This window comes from Lipotes vexillifer, unplaced genomic scaffold (genome assembly GCF_000442215.2).
Source record: "Lipotes vexillifer unplaced genomic scaffold, Lipotes_vexillifer_v1.1 scaffold933, whole genome shotgun sequence".
In the NCBI taxonomy this organism is placed as follows: domain Eukaryota; kingdom Metazoa; phylum Chordata; class Mammalia; order Artiodactyla; family Lipotidae; genus Lipotes; species Lipotes vexillifer.
In genome coordinates, this window is record NW_006770403.1 from 282,095 (window position 1) to 298,155 (window position 16,061).

The following is a 16,061-nucleotide window of genomic DNA, read 5'->3' on the forward strand; positions in this document are numbered from 1 at the left end:
GAGCGCGCCACACCCCCGGGGGGGGGGGGGGGGGAACTGCTTAGCTTTATACCCAAGCTAAGACAATATAGAAGAAAATGTCTGCAGCAGCATCATTGTTTAGCAGTCTGAATAATTAATAAATTGGGCTGTTTTCTTTTGGCAGGATGAGAAGCACAAAATTCAAGAGGAAAATGTTAAACTAAAAAAGCCCCTGGAAGAAAGCCACAGGTGTTTATTAATGAAGTATTAACTAAGATATAAAGCTATTTTGGGGTGGTGGGAAAAAGGGAGCTTTTGATATACACTGGCAATGACACAGAGCAGACACTGACTTGTAATATTAATATTTCAGAAAGACATTTTGAAGGGGGAGTGAATAAATAACAAGCCAGATATTAAACCAAACTCATTTAGTCCATTCCAGAAGAAAGAAAGAAAGGTGATCAAGCTGTCCTCTGATTCTTCCCTGGTTAATCCCCAAACTATCACTTAAAGGATTATGTCTAATCTAATCTTTACTGGATCAGTAGGACAAGTAAATGAAGCACAAACCATAGCATTTCCTAGGTTCTTAAATGTACTTGGGCATGACTTGTTTCCACCTAAGTACTAAGTGAAAGGCAGCTGTGTTTCAAATAAATACTCTAATTTCCCTTACTTTTTTTCTCTTAAGGAGAAAAACAGTTTTGCTTTATTCCTTTTTCTTAACTCTTCATCTCATTTCCCCGCAACGAAGAACATGGGATCATTCCAAGAGAGTTGACTTTTAACAATTATTTTAACAACAAAACATTACATACTGCCACTGTATTAAAAAATGAAGACGGTCCAACTATGTGACATTCTGGAAAAGGCAAAACCATGGAGATAGTGATTGCCAGGGCTTAGAGGATGTGGATGGATGAATCGCATTTTGTAGGGCAGTGAGAATACTCTGTATGACACTATAATGATAGATACATGTCATTATACATTTGTCTAAACCCACAGAATGTACAACACCAAGAGTGAACCCTAAGGTAAACTATGACTTACGATGTGTCAGTTTAGGTTCAATGACTAACATCAGGTACCACTCGGGTGTGGAACTTTGATAATGGCAGGAGGGTGGGAGGTCCAACAGAATATATGAGAAATCTGTGTCCTTTCTGCTCAGCTTTGCTGTGAACCTAACACTGCTCTAAAATTTAAAGTCTATTATTAATGACAACAACAAAAATAGATTATTATCAAGGAAAGATACCATAGAGGGATTTTGAGAGACCTATACAGTATACATTTTTGGCAGCTGTACCTGTCCAGCCTTTAATGCCTTAAGAATGAGATAGGGTGTCATCTGGAGCAAAACTAGCTGCTGGGGAAGATAAATCACACAGTCCAACAGTAGGCTGATTTTGCAGGTGCTTAGCCTAAACAGCTCTTCCTCACCTCCAAGGCCAGAAGGATTCCAGTACCTTTAAGTTTACCCCCAACGAGAACATGGTCTGATCTAGGACCAGCCTTATTAAACTACAGTCCATCTAACATAATAGATCAGCATGGGCCATGGGAAGGAATTAGACCACAACATTAACCAGGGCTCAAAAGGGCCTTTGAGAGTCAGCCTCGTTCCAGACTAAAATCAAGTCATTTACATTCAAGAGGGTCTTACATGCCAGGTTCTGATTTTAGGCCCTGGGAATATAAGACAATACAGTCGTCCCTCGGTATCCAGGGTGCCAGGAGCCCCTTCAGATAACAAAATCCATGGATGCTCAAGTCCCTTACATAAAATGGCCTAGTACAATGAATATAATGGGCTCTCTGTATCTGTGGGTTGCTCATCTGGGGATTTAACCAACCACAGATGCGGAACCTGATGATGGGGAGGGACAAGTGTACTACCTTATATTTGTATTGTGCTCTGCAGCTTAAAAAGTGTGTCACATTCATTATCTCCTTATAAATTTAATTCTCCTTACAAAAGTTTAATCATCCATTCCTACTTTACAGGTGAGAAAACTGAGGCCCACAGAGAGGCCCAAGTTGCCTCTCCTTATCATGTCTTCTGTTTGTAAGCTCTTTGTCTCTGCACTATGTAATAGCTGCTTCCAGGGCCTATCCTGGCCAGAACTGCAATCCTAAAACATACGAAGGTTTCCTGGGATTGTGGTCCAAGGAACAGCCGAAAACCTGGTAACACTGATGGTCACACTGCCCCTCAACCGAAGAGAATTGGAACCATTGTGGATCTGTGGTCCGTTTTTCCCAGAGCTGAGGCTTTGCTGAGGAGGCTTTGCTTCTCCTCTTGTATAAGTTCTGTTCCAAGTTGGGAAGATCGGGGTTAGCTCAGCTGGTATCATGAAGCAATATTTCAATCTGAATGGGTACGTAGGAGAAGGGACTAATACATGACATATGATAATGGGTAAGTTTCCATAATATTGGATAGGAAAAAAGCTATTAAAATGTATGGCCTTGGCCATTGACGTTTTGCAGGTTGGGAAACATAACCACTATTTTCTTGGTAGTAAAAAGGAAACAAAATGTAACTCCAATCTATTTTTAAACAGGAATCTACTAGCATAATGTAGGATCATATTCTAGTAATAGATTTAACAACCAAAATTTTCTCTCCTTGGAGGTCAACATTAATAATTACTTTGGTCTCAGCAATAAAAAAGAACCATGGTATTGCTTTTTCTGTGCTTTCGAAATGAGGAAAAAGGAAATATGTTGCTATTAGTTACTGTTTTCACTTTCCCATTGTAGGCTGCAGTCTCACCCTGTGAATGAACAGGTAACTAACTGAGTCTCCTGTCCTAAAACACCTTGTATAAATTAAATAGTTGGCTGGACCATGCCTAGCTGTAAACAAGGCAGCAAGGGGGGTAGATGAATGCATAGAGGCCTCTGCTTCCCATCCTTTAAATAATATCCTAAACAAACATGCATTTGGCTGAAACGCTCACAGGAAGTAGCAGTTTGGAGCGATTTACTAAGTAAACAGCAGCTCTTAACTTCCTGAGATTCTCTTTGACATACCATGGGACCTGAGAGCTCACTGTACCTCCCTTTCCCGTCGTCTTCCCTTATATAAAATGAAGAGAAAAAAATACTTCTTGATCACTTAGAAATAACCAAACATTTACAAATATAGTGGTAGATGACAACTCCATGAGAAAACTGATAAATGCTACTATGTCTGAGTCACTGCTGTCATCTATCTATTAGGATATAATGATGCCTACTCCCTCCATTCTTGGTGATAGAATAAGACAAGAGGGATGGGGCTTCCTTTTTTTAACTTTTTACATTTATATACATGAAATTTTCTTTATACAGATAAAATCACGTTACTTTATTATAAAAATTAAAAGAGCACCAAGGATAATGATAGGATTATCAGAGTTGTATTAAGGTGGTGAGACTATATGTCATTTGTTTTTCTAGTTTCCAGATAGCCTGTAATGTGATTATGTTAATTTTGTAACTAAAAAATGCATATTCTGAAAATACTGGTCTTTCCGGGGCTGAGGGAAACTAACCGGCTCACTGTGTGGTTTAGGATCAGCCGCTGCCCTCCGAAAAGCCACAGACGTGTCAGCTGTGCCAGGAAGACTGCAGCCTAACAAAGGTAACAGTGGCGAGAAATGAACAGGTTCTTCACAGGGACACCCACTGCACCACCAGCCGCTTCTCACGATAGGGACTTCGCTGTATGGAGTGCAGAGAGTGGGGAGAAGAGCAAAAGGAGCAAAGCATTTAGTGTGTATCTATTTTCTTTCAGTCCTATTAAGTCATGTTAGTAAGTCCCCGTTAAAATATCAAATACAAATTAACTATATAAGTAATTTAAAACAAACATAAATTTGTAAGTAAATATTTATTGAGTGCCTACTATGCGGAATGTACTATTCCATGTGCCGGAGAAAGAGTAATGAACAAGATGTAGACCGAGTCCCAAGTCCTTGTTCTTGTTAAGCTTGTGTCCCTTGTGTCATCATTATATAAAGAACCTTGGGCTCAGAGGTGTCAAGTGCGTTATCCCAGTTACTGAAAGCCCAGATGCAACCTGACTCTGGCTCCGAAGTCTATACGCCTTCCAGTACTCCATCCTGCTTAGAACAGAGAAGATAGGTTGGGGTGGGGTGGGGGGGATGGGTTCTTTGGTTCTTTGAATTATTTGGGGAAACAGCCTCTGAGAGGGAAATGAGCTCTTTCTCCACCAAATCACTTGTTCTCCCCTTGGATCCTCAAGGGTCTCTGCCTAAAGCCCTACCCAGCTTGTTATCCTAGAGTCAGCAGGGTGAAGGAAGCATGCAGGAAAAGTAAGTGTCTTTGACAGCCATAGCTGTGACTTGTTCACAGTAGGATCCCCCAGCACCTAATATGGTACCCAGTTCATAGTAGATGCTCAAGAAATGTTATGGACAGATGAATGTCAGAAACAAAGTGCTTAGAAGAGAAGGAAATGTGCCCAAATTCTGGGTTACAACCTGCGTGCCACCATTTGTGATCCTGCTAAATTTTAACAAGCAAAATTGTAGCATGACCTAGTCTTAAGTTAGCAGAAGCAGATAAAGATGAACTGCCTTTATGGAATTGGAAGTTGTAATTAGAGAAATGTGTTCCCAAACAGAAGAAGCTGCTAATCTAATTCTGGCTTTTCTTTTCTAAGCCATGCAAACTAACTGCAATATGTCAGAGGAAGATTCCTCCCAGGCTTTCAAGTAAAAATGACCCCCCTAGCTCTGCTGCACCCTCAGGAAGATGAACTCTTTGGGGAAAAGTAGCATTATTTATGGGGGAAATCATTCTTCACAGCCTTTAAATAGGGACCCTTGGAGCTATGTATGCACCAACCTATCACAGCTTTACCGGTGGCACTGCCATAATGACCCACATGCTGTCCCACAGTTTGGCCACTAAAGACTCAAAATGCTTAATAAAGAGACTAACTTCCCAATAAAAAGGATGCAGGAAGCTGTGCTCCTGCTGCACTGATAACCCCAAAGGATGTGCTTGTAGAGCATCACAGGAAAGCACTGAGCACATCAGTGTATTAGAAACTGTACTTTCAGTTCATGCTCAGCAAAGTTTTTCATCTTATGTCAGTTACCTAACCCTCCCCATGGCTGGGTCACTGCCTGCCTTATCTGAAGTATGCTTGGGTAATCGCAAACTAATTTTAGAATTAGCCCACCTAAAGGTGAATATAAATGAAAGTATATATTATAAAGATAAATAATTATTGTAGTATCTGTTCATTTGCATTCTGTGGAAATGCTTCTCTTCATTTAGATCTAAGAACTAGACTGTATGCTTCTTTGTAGACAGATTGTTTAGTTAGATACTGTGTGGCACACAGCACACATTCAGCCAGTATCTTATTAGACATTGAGCATCTATCGTATTTGGCCTCTTATATCCCATGCATCCTTATGCCCTGCTCTTCTGTTACCCACTTGATCTCCCCCTCTCCTTGTAGAATGTGTGTAAGAACTGCAGAGGAACCTTCTGTGATGCCTGCTCAACAAACGAACTGCCTCTTCCTTCAAGTATCAAGCCTGAGCGAGTTTGCAATCCCTGTCACGAGCATCTGATGAAACAATATTCCAGCAGCCCATTGTAAGACTGGAGGCTGAGATCTGGACCAAAATGTCTCTACCTGTGTTAGATGTCAGGATCCCCTAGAGCCCAGACTTTAGAATCAACTCAAGAATTGACAAGAATGATTTAAATAAACCAGGTCCAGGGAGAAAAGGCAGTGGTTGGCAGTGCTGGAATTTTGCTCATTTTCTCTAATGACTATGAATAAAAGTTACTCAGTTGAGCCTCTCTCTGCTAAATCTAAACAACCCCACTTCGGAGGATTTGGAAGGGCTGTTCATTTTTATGAACAGTGATACTACTACTGGGGTGGATGTTATAGGAGAGAGGGTCCTTGGCGGATAAGAATAAAAAGGAAAACGATCATCCCTCTGTTACATTTTCCGATTCAAGAGGAAAAGATAATTGTTAACTGAGATTGAAATGACAGATGTTACATATTTTCCCAGATGCTGCTAGACACAAACATTATTTCTTCTTTACCCCCACTAACTACCTCTTCTTTAAAGTATCTCTACCAAACTGTGAACCCAAACTCAGGGAAAATAAATTAAAGAGTAATATAAATTTTGAATGCACATACTTAAAACTATTATATTATAGTTTTAGGACCAGAATTTTCTAGTTCTGGCCTACATGTGTTTTCATTATCAGAATAAGGAGGAAGAACATTTGCTGTTTTTCCACTTAGTGACTTCAAAACTAAATATCTGCCCTTTTCAGAATCCCCTACTACACAACAAGCCAGCTCTTCCCCACTCCCTCTTTCCTCTCAGTCATGGAAATTATAAGGGGTTTTAAAGATAGGGTTTGACTTTTGCAAGTAGGAAGTATTGAAGCAAAGCTATGTCAGGTGTAAAGTAAAACAAATTTAATTTGTCTTGGCTGAGAATAATTAGCTTAGAATATTTATTAAATTCTTTTGTGAATAAGAGATCCCTTATTCCAGGCTCAGATTCAGAACTGGTAGGCAGGTTTCTTGGAAAGTAAGATACTTCAACATCTCTTAGTAACAAACCCTTTGGGGAAAAAGAGGGAAGTGCATTCAGCAGGGGAAGGAAAAGAAATGGTTTATGCTCTTTTGATTATGTTACATGTGTCTGGATTGTTTGATTCCAGTTAAGACCTAAGAAGATATGATTCTGTAAGTGGCTTAGAATTATGGGGTGGAAACATCCTGGAACTATGATATTTGATAAATTCTGTCTCCTGAAAAGGGTTACACCCCAGAAAAAGAGTTGTTATTCCAGAGGTCTGACCTGTTACTTGGTGAAGCTGAGTTTTAAGAGTACTAGGGAAAAATAAAATCTGATAATTCTAGCCTCATTTGTTGTCATTTTTTTCCCTTTAAATAATATTTATTTCTTGTGATTCTTCATTCTCCTTATTTTTTACCACATATATGTGCCAGCACTGTTCTAAGTGCTACAGATAATGTGGGTAATTATCCTGAATTAGCAAAAGTTATTTTATAATTAATTTTGAATTAAACTGAAAAGAGGCCACATGGAATGTAAGGAGGAATAAGTAATTAACCACTTGAGATTTGACTTTGAAATGCACATAAGCTATGTAGCATTTCGTTTTTGTTTTTTTTAATAAAACAAAGCCCCAAAGATCTGTTATTAGTGCAGCTGCCCACAAAAGCAAGGGGACCAAGTCATGAATACCTCGACTTAATGTTAGGCCTCTCTTCCTTAAAAATTGTGCTTTCCACCATTTAGCATCACCAAGAATAACATACTTAGGAATAAACTTAACCACAGAGGTAAAAGACTTGTACACCAAAAACTACAAAACATTGCCAATACTACCCAAAACCATCTACAGATTCAATGTAATCTCTATCAAAAATCCCAAAAATAGAAGCATTCCTGTAGAACCTCAAGGGATGCCTAAATAGCCAAAACAATCTTGAAAAAGAACAAAATTGAATGTCTCTCACACTTCCTGATTTCAAAACTTACTACAAAGCTACAGTGATCAAAACAATACGGTACTGGCATAAAGACAGACGTAGTGACCAATCGAATAGAGAGCATAGACATAAACCCCCACATATATGGTCAAATTATTTTTGACAAGGGTGCCAAGACTATTCAATGAGGAAAGGAAACTATTTTCAAAACTGATGTTGGAAAAACTGGATATCCACATGCCAAAAATATTAAAAGGGACCTTTACAACATATACAAAATTAACTCGAAATGGATCAAAGATCTGAACATAAGGGCTAGAACTATAAAACTCTGAAGAAAACATAGAGAAGAGAAAGATTCATGACATTGGATTTGGTAGCAATTTCTTGGATAAGACACCAAAAGCACAGGCAACATAAAAAATAGGTTGGGCTTCATCAAAATTAAAAACTTGTGGAGAAATTGGAACCCCTGTGCACTGTTGGTGGCAATGTAAAGTGTTACAGCCACTGCGGAAAACAGTATTGTGGTTGGTTCATAAAGAAATTAAAAGTTCCATTAATACAGCAATTCCACTTCTGGGTGTATACCCAGAAATGAAAACAGGGACTCGAACCAATTATTCATACACCCACATTCACAGCAGTATTATTCACAATAGCCAAAAAGTGAAGCAACCCAAGTGTCCATTGACTGATGAATGGATAAACATAATATGACAGATACATATGAGAGTATTATTCAGCCTTAAAAAGGAAGGCAATTCTGACACATACTACGACATGGATGAGCCTTGAGTACATAAGTGAGATAAGCCAGTCACAAAAGGCCAAATAGGTTTCCACTTGTTTGAAGTGCCTAGAGCATTCAAATTCATAGATAGTAGAATGGCAGAGATGAAGTGAAATGGTGGTTACCAAGGACTTGGGGAAGGGGGAAAGGGATACGGAGTTTCAGTTGGGGGAAGATGAAAAAGTTCTGGTGATGGATGGTAGTGGTGTTGTTTGCACAATATGAATGTACTTAATGCCACAAAAATGTACACTTAAAAATGATTAAAATGGTAAAGTTTGTTATATATATTTTACCACGATTTTTTAAATACCATGCTTTCCATTCGGATACAGAAAATAATTAGATATGTATGTGTATATGGGTTGGTACACAGACATAAAGCCCCGTCTGCTGAGAGGGTCTGGAAGTCGACACCCCAGTAGCACTGGGCACACCCAATGCCCAATCTTTCATTAGAAACCAAACCTTGGTTTCTAATATTCTCCAATAAAAGGAACCAGGACCCCTTGGAGAAATGGCTGATTCTCAAAGGGATACAGGAACAAGCTAAAAGCTCCCAATGAGTAAAGCTGAAAAAATGTGAGCAGAATAACATAGAATAGGATTATTACCCAGAGTATAAAATACCTACGAGTCCATATTAATATAAAGGATTAAATAAATGGTGAAGAAATGTCATCTCTCCTATACAGAAAAATTCCAAGTAATTTACGTAGCTACTATTCTTTCAGGTAAGTGGAGCTTACCTCCCCACCTCTTGAATCTGGGCTGTGCTTAGTAACTTCGAGAAAGGAGACTATAGAAAGAGAAAAAAGGAACTTTATAGTAACCTAGGAGACACTATTTTGGTCAGGTGATCAAAATTCACATGGTCAGTGACAAGTCATGTTGATAACATGAATCTTTGATAAGATGAATGCAGTGAGAATGACACCTTTCTCTGCAAAACCAATAACCCCAGTCTAAACATGAGAAAAACCTCCAATTGAGGGACATATAACAAAATATCTGACCAGTACTCCTTAAAATTGTCAGGTCATCAAAAACAAGAAAGACTGAGGTTAAGGAGACACGAAGACTAACGTAATGTGGGATCCTGGAATGAAAGATATTAGGGAAAAGCTAATAAAATCTGAATGAAGTCTGGAATTTGGTTAATGGTTATGTACTAAAGTTAGTTGTGACAAATATATTGTAGCAATGTAAGATGTAAACAGTAGGGAAATTGGGTGAGGTAGTAGTAGGAATTCTACTTTTGCAACGTTTTTGTATATCTCAAGCTATTTTGAAGTAAAGTTTATTTAAATTTAAAAAATTGTGCTTTCATACTCAAAACAACTACAGGTCTGACCTAATAGAACTCGACTAAACTCCCTAAATGCAGTTTATTTCCAAATAGAATCTGAGAATTTTCCTCAGCGTGAGGATTTTAAATCAGATTTATAGCTCAGCACAACGTCCTTGGTTCATTCATTATTTACAGTCCAGTTATAAAAATGTATGATGATAATTTGAAAAGATACATGCACCCCAATGTTCACTGCAGCACTATTTACAATAGCCAAGACATGGAAGCAACCTAAATGTCCATCAATGAATGGATAAACAATGGAATATTACTCAGCTATAAAAAAGAATGAAATAATGCCATCTGCAGCAACATGTATGGTCCTAGAGATTTATCAAACTGAGTCAAGTAAGCCAGACAGAGAAAGACGAGTATATATCACTTATTAGTGCAATCTAAAAAAAAAAAAAATTATACAAATTAACATATACAGAATAGAAACAGACCCACAGACATAGAAAACTAACTTATGGTTACCAAAGGGGAAAGCAGTGGAGAGGGATAAATTAGGAGTTTGGGATTAACAGACATACACTGCTATGTATAAAACAGATAACAAACAAGGACCTACTTTACAGCATGTGGAACTATACTCAGTATTTTCTAATAACCTATATGGGAAAAGAATCTGAAAAAGAATATAGATATGTATAACTGAATCACTTTGCTGCACACCTGAAACTAACACAACATTGTATATCAACTATACTTCAATTTTTTAAAAAATTTTAATGGAAATAAAAAACACCTAGTAATAAAAAATAGTGAAAGTCAGAAAAAAAATGTATGATGAAACTCTTAAAGGGAATTTAACCATTCTGTAAAAGGACTCCAGGTATGGCCTAATGATTTTGAAGTAACTCTCAGGGCCCCCGCCTGTATTACAGCCTCATTTCAGCTTTGCCCAAGAGAAAATGTAGCCCTTTTTAAAGAATTATATTTCAGAAGTAAGTGGCATGTTTTGATATATAGTAAAGCATCTTTCTAATAACTTAGCCTAATAACCCCACAAATGTTCTCCCAGATCAAATCTTAATGATTCTTAGACATTTGTTAGCTTGGGGATTGTCAATTATTGAGGTTTTCTATTTTATTCTCAACATTCCTGAGGACAGTTGATTTTGTTGTTAACACATTAATTACTTTTGTATAAGAGATTCTGCAAGCATGTCAATCTGCCAAATCAGAAATCAAGTATCTGACAAGCACAGTTTCTATACCTAGAATAAAAGACAAACTTTATTCAAAGACAGCATATCATCTTGAAATGTAAACATACTTAAAAATAGAACCAGAGACCAACTGTAAGCAGTGCTGAGGATGTCAGATTCCTGAGTTAATAACTAAGCTTGGTAAAGAGAGATGACTCAGGACTCTAATGGGTAGTGGGGTAGAAAGACTGAACAAGTCTCCAGGCAGCAGTACTACCATGCCATTTTGGGGTGCTGCTTTTCAGCAGATTAGGATCATTCATATTCAATTATAAGGTCTATCACAAATAGTTTACTCCTGTAAATTAGAGCAGGTTAAAAATTAGCCCAATATTATCACTTGTATTCCCCCATTTGCTCTCTTGAGGGGACAAGAAATGGATGGAATTACAGCCAGCCTATCAGAAATTCTGAGTAACTTGGTTTCTCAGTTCTGGTCTTTATTCCCAAATGTCATCATCAAGTGGCAGAAAGGTTGAGAGCCTCTTTATTTCAGTTAGAACCAAGCACGTTTTGGGATCACAAGTCTTTGAATATACTTGTGAAGTTTCACAGGCTTCAAATTTAGTCTGGATTATTTGAGAAGCTTATTCTTAAATGTACCTTGGTGATCCTTGTGGGTTTCACTGAGCTGTCCATATTCTAGAGTCTACCTCGGCTACACACCTTCATGCTTTATCACCAGGTGCTTTCAAAATCATTTCACCGGGATGTCCTAATTCTGACACAGAACCTAGAAGCCATAAAAGGGGAGATTTAAGAAATCTACCACATAAAAACAATTTCTGCCATGATAAGCAAATAAAGTGACAAATTGTCAGGGGGTGGGGGAGGCAGTATTTAAAGCCAGCTCATTGCAAGGTCTCCTGCCAATTAAGCCAATTAAGAAAAAGACCAAACACAATAGAAAAGTGCTCATTTAACATCACTGAAAGGCCATCAGCGAAACTCAGCTTGTGGAAAACCTCTAAAGGTGTATTGCATGTCTTCAACAAATAAGAAGTGAAAAAAGAAATGGAAGGGGAAACATAAGATTAAAAGAAGGGCTTCCCTGGTGGCGCAGTGGTTTAGAGTCCGCCTGCCGATGCAGGGGACACGAGTTCGTGCCCCGATCTGGGAAGATCCCACATGCCGCGGAGCGGCTGGGCCCGTGAGCCATGGCCGTTGAGGCTGCGCGTGCGGAGCCTGTGCTCTGCAATGGGAGAGGCCACAACAGTGAGAGGCCCGCGTAACGCAAAAAAAAAAAAAAAGATTAAAAGAAATAAGAAACAGGCACTTCAATTTCACTAAAGATATCTGAATGGTCAATAAGCTTATGAAAATATGCTCAACATCATTTATTGGGACAGCAAATGAAAACCACAATGAAATACCACTACCTACAGAATGGCTAAAATTACAGGCTGAAAACATCAGATGAGGAGGATGTGGACCAACTGGAACTCTCACATTGTTTGCGGGTGTTTAAAACAGGATGACCACTCTGGAAAAGGGTATGTCAATTTCTAGTAAAATTAAAAATATGTCAACCTTGCAATTTAGGATACTCTACTAAGTACTTACCCAAAAGAAATTAAAACGTGGGTCCACAAGAAGCCTTGCACAGGATATTCACAGCGACTTTATTCATAATAGCCAAAAACTGGAAACAGCCCAGTGCCCACAAGCTGTTCACCTGACAAGTGAAAGGTTAAACTGTAGCATATTCATACAATGGAATACTACTCAACAATGAAAAGGAACAAAGAGCTGAAACACATAGATGAATCTCAACACATGCTGAGAGGAAGAAATTTACACAGTAATACATACTGATTCCATTTCTATTAAGTTCTAGAATAGGCCAAACTAATCTATGGTGAAGACAAAATCCTAATAAGAAGGGATGGGAAAGGTACAGGAATTGACTACAGAAATTTTCTGATGTGATGGGAATGTTCCATAGCTTGTATAAGGGGTTTGGGTTACACAGCTGTATGTCAAAACTCATCAAATTAATATTTGTTCAATTCACTGTAAATTTTACCTCAAGAACAAGAAGTCTACTTAATGATATGGATGCCACAAAGCTTAAGATTCAAGTATAGATGTCTACAACTTTGACACACATAAAGAAAAAAGACTGATGGGTGCACAGATACATGATGAAGAAAATATGGCAAAATGTTACTTGTAGAATCTAGGTGGTAGGTATAGGCATGTTTTTAATCCAACTTTTCCAGATACTTGGAATTTTTTTATTAAAACTTGTTGCAGGGGAAAAAAAGAGACATCATAACCACTGCAATGTGTGGACTGTTGTTCAGATCATGATTCAAATATCAAATGTCATTAAAATGACATTTCATAGATATTTGATAAGAAATTAGTATTTTTAGGAATGATGGTACTTTTTAAAGTCCTTTTTTAAAAGAGATGTACACTGAAATATATCCAGATAAAAGGATGCTGTCTTGAACTTGATTTAAAATTAATGAGGGTAAGTAGATGGGGATTATAAGAGAAAAAGAAAAATGGGGAGAGGATATGAAGACAAGTTTATAAGGAAAAAAATCCCCAAACCCCTTAAACATGAAGAAATGCTCCATTATAAGAGAATACCATTCTGTGTGTGTTTTTTCACCTTGGCAGATTGGCGAAGAACAGACTGCTAATACACTGTGCTGGGGGGCTATGGGGAAATGGACACTTGCATTGCTGGTGCAAACTAAGGAAAAACAAATTACAGATATCAATTGAATTTCAGATGTAAATTACAAGTGCACATGCTCTGATCATTTATCCTACAGAGAAATTTATGTATGTACAAAATGAAAGCAATTTACACAAGGTAATTCATTTCAGCAGTATAACAGCAAAAGATCGGAAACAATTTACATCTTCATCAGTAAGGACAGGTTAAATGAAATACACCCACACTGTACCATCATTTTAAAAAGTGAGAAAGTGTTTTATATACTGATATAAAATATTTAGGATGTAATTAAATGGGAAGAAATGTACAGAATAGTATGCATACTATGCTATAATTTGTATTTTTAAAATTAATGAAAATGCCTATTAATATTTGCTTATCTATACAGTAAAATCACTGGAAGTTTACATTAGAAACTGATGACAGGGTTGCCTGAGAAGGGGAACTAAGTGGCTGAAGTATAGGATGGGAAGAAAACTGCTCACTGTATAGCCCTTCATATCTCTTGAATTTTATTTCCTTCAAAAAACCACAAAATTTTAAAATTATTCTATTTATTTTAGCATCATCAAGGTTTAAGAACCAAATTAAACCTTCCTATATCCTCTTCCTGAAATTCAGTAAGAAAACCACCCAACTAAAAAAACTGGGCAAAAGATCTGCCCGCCTCACCAAAGACAATATGCCGATGCAAATATATACAGAGATGTCAACATCTTGCACATTATGGAATTGCGAATTAAAACTAAGTATCACTACACACCAATTAGAAGAGCTAAAATTCAAAACACTGACACCACCAAATGCTGGCAAGGATGAGCTGCTACAGGAACTCTCATTCTTTGCTGGTAGAAATGCAAAATGGTTCAGCCATCTTGGAAGACAGTTTGGCAGGTTCTTACAAAACTAAACATAGTCTTACCATATGATCCAGCAATCACACTCCTTGGTATTTACCCAAATGAGTTGAAATCTTATGTATACACAAAAACCTACACACAAATGTTTATAGCAGCTTTATTCCCTTCGTACAAACTTCAGAGATTTATTTTCTGATCTGCTGAATTCAGGCGGGAAAAATGGATTCCTACTACATTAGAGCAATTTTTTTTTTTTTTCAAAGCCCTGGAACTTAGGCACTTTACTGCTGAGATATACCATTCTACTCTATAACACAGGCCCTACCAATTGAATGTGAACGCTTTCACATAATTTAGGGAAAACTCTCAAAATAATGGAATGTTTTAAATTATAAAATGATCAAGATGTAATCCAGAGAAAAATCTCCAAGTGAGAATCTGCTAAGGGACTCTTTAGGGCAGAGGATGCCAAATAGGGCATGTTAACTAATAATAAGCAGGGTCACTGCCTCAAAATGTCACATAGATGGAAGTGGCTTTCTCCTGCTTCTTTCTCTCCACACCACAGAAGTGAGAAGGATTTAGAGCCTACTGCTCCACAGCAGAATCAGTCTCCCTTGCCACCTGGCAGAAGCGTCTCACCCAGACGTGGAAAGACAAGCACAAAATGGTTCTGCTTAATTCCCTGGCAAAAGTGAGTATATCAGATCAGATCACAATCTTCAACAATCTTCTCCTTGGTATCTACATGCTCCTTATGTGTCTTCCCTTGCAATTCCTTTGAGCTAGCCAAAGCAGGATATGGGTAACCTGGATATATCCAACCCTACTATTTCTGAGAGCTTTACCACAAAGGAAATTATAAAGACAAAGAGGATCCAAAGAGAAGAGCAAAATTCACTGTCATTATTTCTTTCAATAGCAAATGATGATGCATAATCCAGTCTTACCAAATTTCAAGAGGGAGAAGTATGTCTTTAGATCGGATAAAAGATTAACTTTTATCCTATTATCTGTTTTTCTTCCCTTTCTAGTAACTTTCTAGTAATTTGCCTTGTCAGCAATTATTCATTTACTAATGTAAATTATGAGCAATAACCTACTAAAGGAAGTACAGGAAAGTATATGAATTCATAAGATGACTTCCCAAGAATGCCCACCTTTTTTCTGAGAACTTGGCCACTAGTGTGACAAGAAGATACACCCTTCAAGCTTACCCACCCCATAATATCTTAATGCTTTGCTCTCATTCTTTTCAGAGAGATGTGCAAGGGAAACTCATTATCTTTTTTACCTTTTATTTTTATTTTTACGTATTTATTTGTCTGCACCGGGTCTACAGTCGCGGCATGCGGGACCTAGTTCCCTGACCAGGGATCGAACTCTGGCCCCCTGCATTGGGAGCACAAAGTCTTAACCACTAGACCACCAGGGAAGTCCCTCATTAGGTTTAAAATAAAGTAACTGCAAATGAATTAATTCCTCACCAACCCCAATCCTAATCAACACTACAGACTTTTTTCCACAGACCTACTGCTAGAGGGAGAAAGAAAAGATCGCATTCTAGTAGCTCATACGGCTATAGACACCAGTCCTTGTAGCTCAATACATTCAACCACATATGAAAATACATTTCTCTTTAGGTCGTAATACGGAAGA

General features: G+C 37.9%; 1 protein-coding gene across 1 annotated transcript in view; it reads left to right on the plus strand.

Moving 5' to 3' along the window:
• The window catches only part of RUFY3 (RUN and FYVE domain containing 3), an 84,420-nt gene extending 78,402 nt beyond the window's left edge, over nt 1-6,018 (plus strand). The window contains exons 16-19 of the mRNA XM_007446095.1: nt 146-210; nt 2,734-2,761; nt 3,530-3,598; nt 5,453-6,018. Of these exons, the coding sequence (XP_007446157.1) occupies nt 146-210; nt 2,734-2,761; nt 3,530-3,598; nt 5,453-5,596 (306 nt within the window). The 3' untranslated portion in view covers nt 5,597-6,018. The remainder of the gene's footprint in view (nt 1-145; nt 211-2,733; nt 2,762-3,529; nt 3,599-5,452) is intronic.
• The last annotated feature ends 10,043 nt before the right edge of the window (nt 6,019-16,061 follow it).